General features: G+C 44.0%; 1 protein-coding gene across 1 annotated transcript in view; it reads left to right on the top strand.

Annotated features, from left to right (window-relative positions):
- The window catches only part of LOC126484272 (collagen alpha-5(IV) chain-like), a 609631-nt gene that overhangs the window by 389819 nt on the left and 203370 nt on the right, over positions 1 to 16442 (top strand). The window contains exon 3 of the mRNA XM_050107696.1: positions 7859 to 7903. Coding sequence (XP_049963653.1) covers positions 7859 to 7903 — 45 coding nt within the window. The remainder of the gene's footprint in view (positions 1 to 7858; positions 7904 to 16442) is intronic.

Here is a 16442-nt window from a genome sequence, read left to right as displayed (position 1 = left end):
ATCAATTAAAACTTTAAAAGAAGGAAGTGCTACTAGAATTGGAGGCGTACCAACTGACTATAAATGCAGATAAATTAAATGAACTTTTGAGAAGCCTTTTTGAGAAATGCATAAATGGCGAGGCCTTACCAGAAGATCGGAAAGTAGGATTTATATCAAGAACCCACAAGAAAGGAAGAAAAAATGAGTGCGAGAACTATAGAGGAATAACTGTAACTAATGTATTTAGCAGACCTTATGGAAGGATTATCACACATTTTTTGGAAACAGAATTCAAGGAAATGGAGGCCGAGGAACAAGCTGTCTTCAGGGAGATCAACTATAGATCATATATTTTGCTTGCAACAAATAATTGAAAAGAAAACTTTAGAAATTAACCCCTTCATTTAATATATGTAGACACAGGAAAAGCGTATGATAATATATCCATATGTAACTTGTGTAAAGCTTTATAAACGTTTAACATTAGTTCCATCACAATTAAAGAAATTCGGAACTTTTGCGAAAACTCTATAGCATGAACGAAAATACAAAATTGTCGCTCATCCGGATTTAAAGTTACAGAAGGATTACGTCAGGGATGCAGTCTGTCAGCAACACTTTCAAAATACATACAGAAGAAAGCAATGGAAAACTGGAAAATAAAATGTAAAAACATAGAAGTCTCAGTAAATGATATTAAGACATATTCATTACAATTTACTGATGACAAGTTAATTTTGGCACAAGATAGAGAAAACATAGAGCATATTATAAGGAAATTAACAGAGGAGTGTAAACAATGGGACCGTAGGTCAACAGGAATAAAAATATGGTAGTTTGAGACACAAATCAAGATTTGACACTCGAGAAAAGGGATGGGAACCATTAATCACACTGAAGAGTACAAATATAAGTGAGTCAGTATTACACAAGATGGCAAACAAGACAAGGAAATTAATTCGAGAATAAATGCTGGGAAGTTTACTATTGGAACAATAAATGGTATTTTATGGGACCAACAGATTAGAAAGGAAACAAAAAGAAAAGCCTTCAATACAATTATCAGAAACATTATGACATATGGATCAGAAGTAAGGACAGTTAAATCGCAAATAGTAAAAAGGTAGATGGCAACAAAGATGGAGTTCTGGAGGCGATCCACAGGGATATCTAGGCAAAAAAGACTCAGAAATGAAATCATCAAGAAGAAAATGGACTTTACAAGTTCAGCTGCAGATTTTATAGAAGGAAACAATTGTTATGGTAAGGAGATACAAAAAGGATGTCAAAGGAGAGGTCACGACAGAGAATTAAGGAATGGGAGCCACCAGGGGGAAAGGAAAGAGGGAGGCCGCCGACCACATGGGCTCAAGGAATTCAGACCGCTATCAGAAGACGAGATACTGAAGAAAATTTATGGGCAGATTGACAAGAATGGAAGATGAAAATCAAATTTGATGTGTAATCTTGCAATACCGAAAAATGTAAAATGTTGCCTTGTGAAAAAAGATAATAATTATTAAAAAAATATGTAGTTTTATCAAAGCAGCTTCAGTTGATTACCGAAGGGTCTTCAGAGCTACGTCAACGCGCCAAAAGCGAGTATCTACAAACGTTGTTGGTTTATGTTGTACGTTATCTGATCAAAAGTATCCGGACACCCCTACGTAATGCGGAACTGATCACTTGATGCCACGAGCGGCGGACCCACCAGTATCAAACGAGAATGGGTCGAACGTGTATTAGTCGTTGAATGTCACATTAGTAACAAATCCATCAGAGACATTTCAATCGTTTTCCTGCCGCGCAAGTGGACTGTTGGCGATGTAATTGTGACGTGTAAACGCGAAGGAAGTACCACAGACCAGACACACTTCATGTACTGACGGATAGAGACCGTCGAGCACTGCAGAGTAGATCTAAGAAATCACATGAAATCAGCAGAAGGAATCACTCGTGAATTCCAAAGTGCTCCCACCAGTGCAGCTGGCATAACGACTGCGTGCTGCAGGGAGTAAGAAGGATAGGGTTACGTCGGTCGAGCAGCTCCTCGTAAGCGGCACATTTCTGTAGTCAGCGCTAAGCGACGCTTGAGGTGGTGTCAAGAGCGACGCCTGTGTATAGTGGATAAATAGAAGCGAATGATGTGGAGTGGCGAATCATGCTATACGCTGTTGCAATACGATGGAAGGGTTTAAGGATTTGTGTTTGACGAATCCCTGACGAAAGTTACCTGCCATCATGTGTAGCGCCTAAAGTGAAGTACTGAGCAGGTGGTTGCTGAGGAATAGGTGTGGTTAGGCAGTGGTCACCTTATTGCGCTTAAACAAACACTCACTGCGGACGGATATGAGTACAGTTTTGAGTAATGTGTACAGTAGAGGAACAGTTCGGAGATATTGAATGTATCGCCATGACAAGGTTCAAAATGGTTCAAATGGCTCTACGCACTATGGGACTTAAAATCTGAGGTCACCAGTCCCCTTGACTAAGAACTACTTAAAACTAACTAATCTAAGGACATGACACACATCCATGACCGAGGCAGGATTCGAACCAGCGACCGTAACAGTCGCGCGGTTCCGGACTGAAGCGCCTAGAACCGCTTGGCCACAACAGTCGGCGCCATGCCAAGACACCATGTTATAAAGCAGCATCTGTTAGGCATTGTTTTGTGGACAATAACGTTCCTGAAATGGACTAGCCTACCCAGGCTCCCGATTTGAATACTTCTGGGATGAGTCAGAAAGTCGACCAGGCTGCAGGCCACGGCGTTCAACAACAATATCTTCTCTGGTTTCAGCACTTGAGGAAGAATGGGCTGCCATTCCTTCAGAGATATTCAGACAGCTCATTGAAAGTGTCCCCAGAAGAGTTCGGGCCGCCATAAAAGCGGAAGGTGCACCCTTACCACGTTAATGTCCGCTAATAAATGTTCGGATACTTCTGATCAGATAGTGTGTATGTAATTGCAATGAAATAACTTCCGCATGTTGTTTACACTATTGCATGAAAATACACCCCTTTCGGTTCTGTCTTGTTGCCATTCCTCCGATTAACAGCTTTAGCCCCGAGGGTGAAACTGTTTTTTGAAATGAATACTAGGGAATAAATACACTATTGAAAAGGCAGTAGACGGTCTTTGTTACTAAATTTTCTATTCATTTCTCCGTCTCGGTTTTGTCAGCAATACCCATAACGTTTTTATCCGCAACATAAGAACGCAATTTTGTATCATTTGAATACGGAGCTACACAAAAATTGCATGTCGTTATTAAGGTGGCAATGTTAATTCTTTTTTGTATTTATTTATTTCGAGATCCAACAGAATGTTAAGAAGAAAAAGAGGGTAGGCTTTAATGTCTTCTCGACGACGAATTCATTAGAGAAAAAAAGAGCACGAATTCAGATTGGAGAAAGATGGGCTAATAAACCGGTTATCGCCTTTTTTAATGAATCGTTCTAGCGTTCACCTTTATTCGTTTAGGGAAACTGCGAGAAACCTATACCTGGATGATTAGACAGGGATTTGAACGGAGCTCCTCACCAAAGCGAGTCCAATGTCTTAAGCACAAGTCACATCACTCGGTAGGAATAATACATACATGACGGAAGGATATTGAAAATCAGAGTTAATTTAAAGCCAAAAAGGTGTGCTGCGATCACACGTCAGCCCAACATTGATTACAGCTAATAATCGTAAAATATACTCAGCATAATATCACCAACATTCCCTGCTGACAGATTACAAACGTTTCACTTGTTGTTAGAAACTAACCTACAGCCTCAGCAGCTTCTTAAGTACACTTCCTGACAAAAGAGACTGAATCTCCTAGAAGGAGTGGAGGAAGCGGTACGAAACTTAAGTGGTTGAGAGGGTATATCATGTTATTTCAGTAATTACAATATCAACTCAAACTTAAAAAGAACTTGGCAGATTTAGCCCACTTATCAGTTTGACGTTGCACCGCTTATGATGTGCGTACATGTACTGACTTAGTTGGGAAGGGTGTCACAAAGCCGTTGTACCCTATCATGAGGCAAGCTGCCCCACCACTGTTGTAATTGGTCTTTGATACCCTGGAACAGAATTGACGTCTGCGCTGGTCCCACACGTTATCTATCGGGGACAGATCTGGTGATCTTGCTGGCCACGGGAGTTGCTCAACATTTCGCAGATAGTTCATTGAGACACATGTCATGTGTGGACGGTCTCTGTCTTTCAGAATGAATTTTAATTCTGCAGGGGAGTGTGCGCTGGTTTGAAGCTTCGTGGCAGATTAAAACTGTAAAACTGTGTGCCAGATCGGGACTCGGACCTAGGTCCTTTGCTTCTCGCGAACGAGTGCTCTACCGACTAGCTACCCAAGCACTATTCACGACCCGTCCTCACAACTTTACTTCCATTGGTACTTTATCTCATACCTTCCAAACTTCACAGAACCTGTCCTGTATATCTTGTTGTACTACGACTCCTGTTGCCTTTAGAGCTGTTGTGACAATAATAATAAAATTTAAGTTTCAGAATCTAAACACTTTCACTGTTTTTAATCGTTGGGAGGCGGCGGGGGGTTGGTAATTACGTGGTTCCGGACCCTAGAACCAACTGAAGAAAACTGTCTCCTAACGCCACGCGCCTGCGCAGAAGGCTCTAATCTCTTGTCCACATAAACAAGTGTACCGGCGCACGCCCTCTGCACGCGACACGTGTCCGCTGTATACACACCACGTGGCAGCCCCCTTCACTTCACTTGCTGCATTAAACTACTATCGCCAGAAGATAAAGTCATGTCATCTTCCGTTGCAATCTTTCTTTTCTCACACTATTTATAATGAGTTACGTATGTGACTGTAGGATAAGCGCTGATGCTGACTGACATAATTCATTGCGTTGTAATGAAAGCGAAATGACTTTCAGCAGGCGCTAAAATAACAGCTGGAAACAACAGTGGTGCTGTGCTGCTTCTATTCACGATCTACCGAAGTTATTTACTTGTGAAACCAACGACATGAAGTAGGATATGCTTGACTGAAATGAACTTTGCACCACGTATAAGGTTCGTGACAATATACAATTGATGAATATTACAGAGCTGCGCATAATCTCGTACGATATAGTGTGGAGATCCCACGTGCTGGAAAAGACTCTATGAAGCAGAGGGAGTAAAATGAATATTTCTCATGGGTTAAAATAAGAAGCATTCATTTACTGTTAAATCACAACTCTATTTTGTTAAATCTCTATTATCACTACTTTGCTAGACTCTTAAAATTTATATAATTATCAGCAACAGTTTGGCATCGCTGCTTGATTAATCCATCCTCCAAACGTCTTCATGAAATGTGGAATCCAGCGGTATACATTCATGTCCCCTGCTGCATGTGCTCTGGCCACCTCCCATTAGGTCTCATCTTTCGGAATGCACCAAAGAATTTCATCTGTCCAACTGGCTTCCATTCGCTCAGCTACGTGTCCCGCCCACCCTTACAGTATTAATTACGTCTTTCACTCGCCTGTTACTTTCTCCATTTGTCTGCTTTCTTGTCTTTCCTATACATTCCCAACACGCATCTGTCAATTTCTCTCTGAGAAACCTTCATTTTTGGGTGGATTTCTCATTAAAAATCTCGTAGGAAAAAAAACTGATAGTAAATTTTCGTTTTCAGACACATCGGAAGCATTGCTTAGAAAACCATATTTAGTTGACAAACCCTCCCCAGGCGATATGTCCTCTTCTGCTTATTTCTTTTGCGGTTCGCCCAGTCGTAATAGTCAGTACTCGTCGACACTAATGAATCCTATTAGCAGATATTTTTCTGATTTGAGTCGTTGACAAATAAATGTCATGATTCTAAGGTAATTTTCAGTGCACAAAGCAGTTTTTTCGTATTGTGAAATTCGATGAGTATTATGAAAAAGTGACGAAGGTGCGAGAGAAGATAACCACCCGCAGAGTAAAACGTTTAATGGGAAATCTTAATGTAAAAGTAGGGTTGGCCTCCGATACTAGAGTAGTGGAAATATATGGGGATGACACTGTAACTGGCAATGCAGAAAGCTTAGTCACTCAGGGGCAATGGTCACAGAAAGATGTGGAACCGTGGGAACTAATGCCCTAAACGTTGTGCCGTGGAGTCAAAGAGAGCGTGGATATATTCTTGAGGAATCTCCGCTATGCTTTTTGGATGGCAGACTAGGAAAATCGTTAATGTTTTGTGGAAGACGCTGCAGAAAAAACCGGCCCTCGTTTACCCACTGTTTACAAACTCGCAATACTGTCGTAGCAGAGTACCCTATACGAGCAGAAATGTGCCATGAAACAATACACACTCGTAAATACATTCCCTCCTGCCCACATACTTTCTCTCTCTCTCTCTCTCTTTCACACACACACACACACACACACACACTCACTCACTCACTCACTCACTCACACATACACACATACACACACACACCAACTTTTGATCTTTATGTGAGACAAGGTTTCCTTTGGTTGTAAGGCAAGACAAATATCGTATTTGGTAATTCACTACTTTTTATTCGCAATTGGAAAACCCTCTCCCTCCCAATTAGCTCGCATGGTCTCCGCTGCAAAGAAAAGATTTTCTACGATAGGCTGGACCTCAAACAGCTTACTCTGCCCTGTAGGGTACAGAATGAAAAAGAAAGTAGGTACGACTAATCCATTTCACGGAAACCGGTCATTTTCTGTTGTCCTAACTTACAAGTACCAGCAATCAGATGCCAGCTTTGTATTCTTTGTCATCGAAGAGGCATGCGGGACTTGCTTTGAAGTTTCCATTTAACTTAGCGGTTGTTCACCGAGAGTACTGTCCCTTGCACTCACCTCTCCGACCACATAAGAGAGAGCGTCTTTTTTTTACACACACATTCTCCGATGGATTCGTCGGGATCACTCTTTCTGGAATCTGCAAATTTCTACAAACGCTAACATACATTGTATTACATAGAATGTTATCTGGTGTCCATCCTGAGATCTCAATGTATTCAGTGGAGTGTCGAAAGACTTTTGGCCACACAATTTGATGCCAGGTTTCAACCCAGAGAAAAAAAAAAAACAAAAGAATCCAGTACAATTATACTGGTTATAAGGGCGTTTCCGAATCCACTGCAAGAATTTGGAAGATTCACTTACTAAATATACTTGTCACGGAATGACATCTGCGACTGAATGCAGCCTTCTCTTGCATTCCTTATGTAATGGCCTCCGTTGTTGAAACGGGTAGTCTTGAAGATGTGCGAAAAAGAGTGACCGGAAGCGATTGTTGTCCAGGGCAGAACCCTGTAACAAATGATTCAAATGACTCTAAGCGCTATGGGACTTAACATCTGAGGTCATCAGTCCCCTAGACTGAGAACTACTTAAACCTAACTAACCTAAGGACATCACAGACATCCATACCCGAGGCAGGATTCGAACCTGCGACCGTAGCAGCAGCGCGGTTCCGGACTGAAGCGCCTAGAACCGCTCGGCCACGGCCGCCGGCGTACCCTCTAACAGATTGCTTCCTCTGCCGCCTAGGAAAGCCATCAGTGTGTTATGTCTCGCGTGCATCCACAACGTTCCACGACGTTGCTACAGACTCACATTGCGATATGCAGTGAGAATACATAGCAAATGAAATTGGTATGGAGTACTAACCGGGGGCAAATTTTTAGATAATTTTTTGAGAGCCGAAGTATATCAGCGCTGTGTTTTATCAGATTTTTGTAATACAGTCACCAACACAATTTAATTCCCTGAAGAATGGTATCACTGTATCTTCGGCATGGTAATATAAACTTCATTTATTTAATACTCTTATCTACCAATGTTGCTGTATATGAAACTGAATTTGCTTTATGTTTCAGGGTGATCCAGGGATGCCTGGTCTGCGGGGACCACCTGGAATTCCGGTAAGCATCACCACATTGGCCATTCATACAGTATTGACATTGTACAGTTTCTTCGGATCTGAGTGTCTGATAATGCTCGCATAACTACTGCTCCAAAATCAATCAAAATTGAAGTTGGATCTTATTTAAAATGCACGTTCCAGATTGACACATTTACAGCTTCATGTTTCACTACAATGAAATCTCCTCGGGTTTATTGCTGCGTCAGTCCCCAGTGTGTCCACGATATTTCGGAAGGTATATTCTCTCCTTTCATCTTACGAGAGAGGGAACTTGCCTTCGGAAAAGTCACGGACACACTGCGGCTCGACGCGGCAAGAAATCCGAGAAGATTTTAATGCAGTTCACATGAGGCTACATCACCGTAAACTTCCTCAATAATCACGTTACATTTTTAGAAAATACCGACGCACGCAATTTTAATTCTTCAGGAATTGACCATCAGACATCGAATCTCTCAGATAACGCAAAAGATATTTATAGAAAGTTGTTTCTTAATGAGTAAACTGACAAAGTAACGCACATGAATAAATGGACCTATAGAAATAATTTAGCTCCACATGTAATGTTTTCTACCAGTGCAGCAGCTAACGTACGTGGAACACCTGTTAATAAACTGGAGCAGCCGTAGAACAAGGGAAAAATTTGAAATATGCCTTAGCAAGGTCGCAAGGCATCCTTGGTCGGCCCTTCATTCGTTTTTCTGGTTACAAGAATTCCCCGTGATTTATTTGTTTAGCGTAAAGCAGTACGCATGAAATACGTGCAAAAGTACAAGAAAACAAGAACAAGACTTAAATACAAATGTACATTAAACTAAGAAACAGTAGCTACACGCGAATGTCCAGTCTCCTTCTCTAGTCAAAGCTTGATGCTATAGCCATGAAAAAGTCGTTTGGATCATCCATGTGGGCTCTCAGTTTACAGTCCTAAACAGTGTGCTGGTTGGTCTGGTCCAGTGCTCCAAAATGAGACACTAAGTTGGAATGATTACTCCATTTGTGCAGTTAGTATACACACGCTCCGTGTACTGTTCGGATACGGTTTATGTTCTTCCACTGATGCCGTGGAAGTTCAAAGCCCTTGCGTCTCCGTAAAGGGTCAATAAGATGTTGCACTTCCTGTATCTATACCTTGTTCCGTGATATCCAGTGAAAGGGAAGAGACCATGAAATGTTAGCAAACGAACTGCGTGTACTCTGTACTCTCAAGAGAACACAGCGCCACAATTGCTCTTGAAGAGGACTGGATAGAAAGTGCAAATGAGTATGTTGACGCAAGTAAATTTACCTAAATCCGAAGGTTTGTTTGAACACCGCAGTGCTTCACTATGCTTGTTCCTGATCGAAGTTATACGCCGTTGCCTCCGTCATGCCACTGATCTGCATTATCCAGCCAATTTAGATAAGCTGTAATTTAAAACTATTATTCCAAACGATGACATTATTACACAGTAGCTGTATATAGTACAGACATTTAATAGTGTGTAACAGCATTCAGTCACAAAATGGTTTTGGTTTACTTTATTGAAAAACCACTGTCAGACGTTTCGAATGTCAGACGACATTTATACTTTTATCAAAACAGGTGGCATACTGGTTTACAATGAATCGCCCTAGGAACAACAAAAATTCACAATTTCAAAAGTATGACAATGATGGTTGTGCTACAAGCTTGTGTTAGAATGCGACTTATATGAAATGACCACCTGGAACATTATTGTTTTCATCGTCTTTCTCCAGCGAATACCACTGATGTTCCCAGAATCAACTTTCATTCTGCACCGTATTTGCAGCTGATTTGAAACTTTCTAGTAGGTTAAAACTGTGCGGTGGATTTTGACTCGAATCTGGAACGTTTAGCTTTCGCAGAAAAATGCATTGATGACTGTTCTGGAAACAATCCCATAGGCTGTGGCTGCACCATGTCTCCGAAATATCCTTTCTTCCAGGAGTGCTAGTCCTGCAAGGACTGTAGGAGAACAGCTGTGAAATTTGGAAGGTGGCAGATGTGGTACAGGCGAAAGTAGGCTTTCAGGGCGAATCGTGAGTCGTGCTGAACGAATCATCCGTATCATTAACTAAAAGTCACTTCTTCACGTGCTTGTAAAACATAAAAATTTTAGTGAAAAATTTAGATCCTGTAGCAAATTTGGCACTTCTGCTGTTTAATTTCTCTAATTATTTTCATCGAGAAGAAAATCAAACATTATACCACCATAGCATAAAGAAAATGTTTCGCCAGAACGTAAACAATTTGTTTTTTAAAAAATAATGTTCTTGTGCCTAGAATGAGATTTTCACTCTGCAGCGGAGTGTGCGCTGATATGAAACTTCCTGGCAGATTAAAACTGTGTGCCGGACCGAGACTCGAACTCGGGACCTTCGCCTTTCGCGGGCAAGTGTTCTACTCACTTTTTTTTGCGGGCAAGTGCTTTACCATCTTTTTTATTTTTTTTTAGGAGAAACAGAAACCTTTATTATTCACAAAATAAACATAGTACGTCCTGACACATGATAACTGTTCTGGAAGGAACCTCTCTGCCGTCCTACCATGCAGCATGAAATAACAACAAAATCGAAGTGGGGCCACCTCCGGCACCCTAAAGAAAAGTATTTTGGATATGAAAACAAAATTTGAAGTACATCCATTTGCTAACTGTTCAAGCGTGAGTTTTTCGAAGGTCGCATACTCGCATAATGTTCTTAGTCGATCACATTACTAGGTCGGTTTCACAACGAAAGCACCGCCACTCATCTTTGCACACCCGGCACACCCCAAGTATATGGCGGGTCCGCAAAAACCGTTACTGGGAAATTGGCATACCAATCCTTGTACTTTTGTAGCCGTAATAGTGTTGTGTGTCCATCTTGCAAGTATTGCCAGTAATCCAGGACGATCAGTAAGTTCGTACGTGTGTCTCTATAGATGTAATGGACCGTCATACCTGTGATCCACGCCACTGCGTTCGTCTTATGACGCGGAAAATACGTTTCCTCTGGAAAAAATACTATGTCAGAACAGACTGCTGTACAGATAGTGCGCCGCATGAACGCTATTATCTTTCTTGCGAGAGTCCAGACAGCCAATGCCTCGCCGCAGACCAGCCGATGGTCGTCCGTATCCAGCACGCCGCATTGCTGACACAAGGGCGAATCCGCCAAATGTATTGCGTACTTTTTATCATTTGTAGGGTATTTTCGGTTGACGACAATGTACCATGTTGACATGACTGATGTAGGTAGGTCGGGGTGGTGGACCGTGCGCCACACCACGTGCCAATTAACAGCTGGATGTTTGCGTTCCACCCTATTCCGGGCGATCTGTCGAAGAAGCAGATGGTACACGTCCTTCGATGTCGACTGTCGGGTCGTCGGTAAACGCTCTCGAACGTAACTGTGTTCCACGATGAACGTGCGCACATACGTTAATGTTGTGGCGTAACAAGCTTGCTACGCCACACTGGGAAGGGAGCCGAAAGAAAGGCACGCGTACACACACGCCGACTGGCGTCAAGTCTGGAACAGGATAACTATTGAATGGTAGCAAGAAAAGTACGTAGCTGCTTTATACTTAACTTTCAATCTTTGTTGGTTTACACGTTCTTCTTGAGACATTTATACGATAACTCTCAAAGTAGGTAAGGCTAATGGCGCCTTGCTAGGTCGTAGCCATGGACTTAGCAGAAGGCTATTCTAACTGTCTCTCGGCAAATGAGAGGAAGGCTTCGTCCGTATTGTCGCTAGCAATGTCGTCCGTACAACTGGGCGAGTGCTATCTCGTATCTCGAGACCTGCCTTGTGGTGGCGCTCGGTCTGCGATCACACAGTGGCGACACGCGGGTCCGACATGTACTAAATGGACCGCGGCCGATTTAAGCTACCACCTAGCAAGTGTGGTGTCTGGCGGTGACACCACAGTTAAAGGGGGCGATACATGGCCGACACTGACTGGAGGAAGATGCGATGTCGGTACGAGTTCTTCGATGATCGTCTCCGTAAGCGAGTGATTCCTATTGCGCCACCGTTTGAGCATAGTATTAATATACATGGCACGCGCCTTCTCGTGCACGTTCACTAAACCAACGCCCCCCTCTCGCGCTGGGAGGGTAAGCGTGTTGTACTGTACCTTAAAGAGTTGTCCCAGGCACACATAGTACCCAAAAGCCGCCTGAATCCTCATAGCCATCGTGCGCGTCAAGGGGAGAAGGTGTGTCAGGTGGCACATCATGGGCGCGAGGTAAAGGTTGACGAGTAACACTCGCTGCAGCGTATCCATCGACCGTAGGGCGTTTAGTCGTACTGCCGTGCGGACTCTGAGTAACAGTCTTCGGTAGTTGTCCGCAGCCGTTCTCGCTGTCTCTTTATGAAAGGTGATACCCAAACAGCGGAGGGTTTTCACCGCAGGTAAGGGTCCTTCCGTTCCTGATTCTAGTCCACGCCCCACATGCATGAATTGTGATTTTCGGTAGTTGACCACACTTCCAGCTGCCATCCCATACGTCTGTAGCCAATCCAGTGCTGTTTGAGTCTCCCTCTCATTCCGTACGAGGAACAGAATATCATCCGCGTATGCTCTGCATTTGAATGATAAATGCCATAGGGAGATCCCGGTAAGACGGCGGCGAAGGCCTGCGAGACACGGTTCTAAGGCGATCGCATAAAGGAGGATCGACGAGGGGCAACCCTGTCTCACTGATCTTAAGATCTTAAAATACTTAGTTCTCCCTCCGTTGACCACCATCGCTGATCTGGCGCCGTGCAACAGCCGCATCACAGCATTGGTCAATAATGGCGAGATACCCATCCTGTTCATCACCGCCGCGAGGTACACATGATCCATGCGATCAAAAGCATGATCGAAATCTACTGCAACCATCGCCCCCCGGAGGCGGCATGCAGCCGCGAGGGCGACGACGTCACGATAGTCTCCCAAGACTGTGGATATTACTGATGCCGCCAAGACAAGTCTGATCGGCATGTATTCGATTCTCCAGCGACTTTTTGATACGACTTCCCAGGATGCGCATGAAGATCTTGTAGTCACTATTAAGGAGGGTCAAGGGGCGACAATCACAAGGCCGTTTGCCACCACGGGGCTTCGGTATCGGTATCATGAGCCCTTCTGTGAATTGAATGTGAACCGGTACTTCTTGCCGCACTCATTAAACATACATAGCCACATCGGTGTCATAATGGTCACAAAGGCAGGGTAAAATTTCAACGGGAATCCATCTGGACCTGGGGACTTGTTCCAAGCACCTCGTGTAATCGTTTCCTCCAGCTCTTCACACGTAATTTCAGATAACCCGTCTGCTTCCCCGTTCACACTCGTCGCGTCTGGGATCTCTTCCAGGACGTTCCCCAACTCCCTCTGACCCTCCCCGTTGCTCGCATAGAATCTGCTAAAATGATCCGTGAACGCCTGTGCGATGCCCCTTTGTGTTGTAAAACGACGGCCATCGCCGAGATCGATCTCATGTATTAAATTCCTGCGACTTCTTCGTCTTTCCTTTATCACGTAATGCATCGAGGGAACCTCATTGGGCAGGAAATCCGGCGACCTCGCGCGTATCATCGTACCTGCCATCCTCTGCGTCGCAAGTTGTACCAGCTTCGCCTTAACTCGGTGGACGGTCGTCTGGCGTTCTGGTGTAGGTGGTTGAGCTAACAGTTCCCGGAGAGCCGTAAAGTAAAACTCAGTGGTCGTGCCCTACTATTGAGAAACCTCCTTCCCGTAACCTATTAACGTCCTCCGTAAAGCTGGCTTCGCGCACTCGATCCACCACTGCAGGACAGAACCAAAAGAATTTCGTCGACGGAGGCAGCCATGCCACGCGTCCTCCACCATGCGTCGGCACTCTGCATCTCGCAGGTGGGAGACGTTCATCTTCCAATTACCCCTCCGTCTCCATACCTGCTGTCTATCAAGGTTAACCGTACAAATATATGCCTCATGGTCTGTAAACGCTGTCGGCCATATTTCTGCGTCCACCGTCGACATTGCTAACGCCCTTGAAACGTAGATTCGGTCCAAACGGCCCTCGGAGTGGCTAGTAAAAAATGTAGATCCTGGTTGGTTGCGATACTTCAGGTCCCATGTATCGACTAATTCCATCCCGTTGACCAGCTCCCTAAGTTCGTGGCTAATAGTGTAGTTAGGTTGTTGGTCCTTTCTGTCGAGCACACAATTAAAATCTCCGCCGAGTATGCAACCATCGTATCGTCCCTGGAACAATGGTGCAACCTCATGGGCGTAAAAATCTGCTCTATCTCTTCTCTTATCCGAGCCTGACGGCGCGTATATGTTGATCAAACGTATTTCACCTATGGTCACGGCCGTACCACGGGCAGAAGGCAAATACTCTACTTCGTCTGCACGTATCCCTTCCTTTAATAGTATAGCTGTGCCAACGCCTCTCTCGTCACACGGGGAACAGTAAATGTCGTAACCGTAAAAGTCCGAGGGGGGAAGTACCCGAACTTCTTGTAATAGTGCGATGTCTTAATCCGCAGCCTTTATCATGTCACTGAGCATCTTGATTTTTTCCGGCGTCCCAATGCTATTGATGTTAACAGACCCTATCCGATAAGCTTGTTGCATGGCGGTCAACGTAGATAGGGTATCGTACAGTCGCTAAGTTTGCCGTACATAGGCTGCTGTCGGACTAACGTCCCCCGCCGTCCCCTCATATGGCTGCCATTATTCCGTACACTCTGACGGTCTTACACCGGGAGAGTGCGTGGGAGCAGTTCCTCCGGCATCATCTGTTCCCCACGGGGGTGGCTCTTCTGACCCATCGTTGTCGTGCGGTGCAGGCGCCGTAGCCTCCTCAGTAGACTGTTGCCGTCTATCGAGCTCCTTCGCTGTGTCTGGAGCATCGTCAGCGGTAGGTCGTACTGAGCTACCCAAGCACGACTCACGCCCCGTCCTCACAGCTTTACTTCTGCCAGTACCTCGTCTCGTACCTTACAAACTTTACAGAAGCTCTCCTGCGAACCTTGCAGAACTAGCACTCCTGAAAGAAAGGATATTGCGGAGACATGGCTTAGCTTCAGCCTGAGGGATGTTTCCAGAACGAGATTTTCACTCTGCAGCGGAGTGTGCGCTTCCTGGCAGATTAAAACTGTGTGCTGGACCGAGACTCGAACTCAGCACCTATGCCTTTCGCGGGGAAGTGCTCTACCAACTGAACTACCCAAGTATGACTCACGCCCCGTCCTCACAGCTTTACTTCTGCCTTGTAATTTATTGCATTTTAGTGCAATAAAAGATTTAGTAAAAAAAAAAAAAACAAAAAAATGAGACAGCTCAGTCCGTTGGCACTTGCCTGTGAAAGGCGAAAATCTCAGACTGGAGTCCCGGTCCAGAACACACTTTTAATCTGACAGGAAACTTCATCTCCCAGACTGGAGTCCCGGTCCAGAACACACTTTTAATCTGACAGGAAACTTCATCTCCCGTGTTGTTCTTCAGTTTTTTCGCGTACACTCACAGTTGTCTTCAATATTATTGCTATTACTAACGAACATGAATAGTAATGAAGACAACTGTGGTTGTAGGTAAAATGAATGAAGAATAACATGAATGTTACTACTGGAGAAATACGATGAAAACAAATGTTCCAAGCTGTCATTTCATGTAAATGCCTCCTAACACGAGTTGGTAGCGCATCCATCATTGTCATACCTTTGAAACTGTGATTTTTTTGTTTATTCTAGGGCAGTTAATTTGTAAACTAATGTACCAAGTATTTTAACAAAAGCATGTAAGCAATCTGACGATGAATATATGAATTCGAAACTGGCAACGGTGTTTTCAGAGCGATAAAGTACAGCCGTATTATAGCTGTTTGCTGCTGTGCACGGCCTACATTATGCAGCTTAACGTGGGCTCTGAACCACGATGAGGCATGGCAGTTTACACGACAACAAAGCATCCAGAGATGAAAGAAGCCACAAGCATATTTGTAATCAAGCACTTTCATACAGAGCATCATATCCGTATAGAAAAGCAACCGCGGATGAACCTGTGTGTAATTTTTTTCCTAAAGTAAGGCTTCTCTTAAGAGGAACAATAAACGAACATTGACCTTCACGAGCCTGTAATCCAGACCCTTGCTCATACACCTTGTAACGATAGTGTACTGAAGGTAAGGCGACAAAACTGATTGTTGTCTCACCGTATGAACACGTGGGAAGACCCCAGCTTCCAGATGAAAGCAAGGCCACTGTGAGCGAGGAAAAAAATAATCGCGTAACAACATGTCAGGGGAAGCGATGCGACAGATGAATTACCTGGAACGAATTGGCATGACTCTGCATAGCCAGGTAGAGAATGGGTGAAATTTTACAGCGTCTCACAGTCAGTAGATGGAGAAAGCAAGGCATACCATTACATGAAATACTTCCAAAAAGATGTATCTTGGAGAATGGTACAGCAATGAATTTACTGCCCGTAATACACGTTACCTTGCACAGCGACCTTTATAAAGGGACATTTGGATTGAAAGAACAGTTTCTCCAATCTGGCCTATCAG

The sequence above is a fragment of the Schistocerca serialis genome, chromosome 6, assembly GCF_023864345.2.
Source record: "Schistocerca serialis cubense isolate TAMUIC-IGC-003099 chromosome 6, iqSchSeri2.2, whole genome shotgun sequence".
In the NCBI taxonomy this organism is placed as follows: Eukaryota; Metazoa; Arthropoda; class Insecta; order Orthoptera; family Acrididae; genus Schistocerca; species Schistocerca serialis.
The sequence above is the reverse complement of the archived record's forward strand: the minus strand, read 5'-3'. Positions and strand labels throughout refer to the sequence as shown.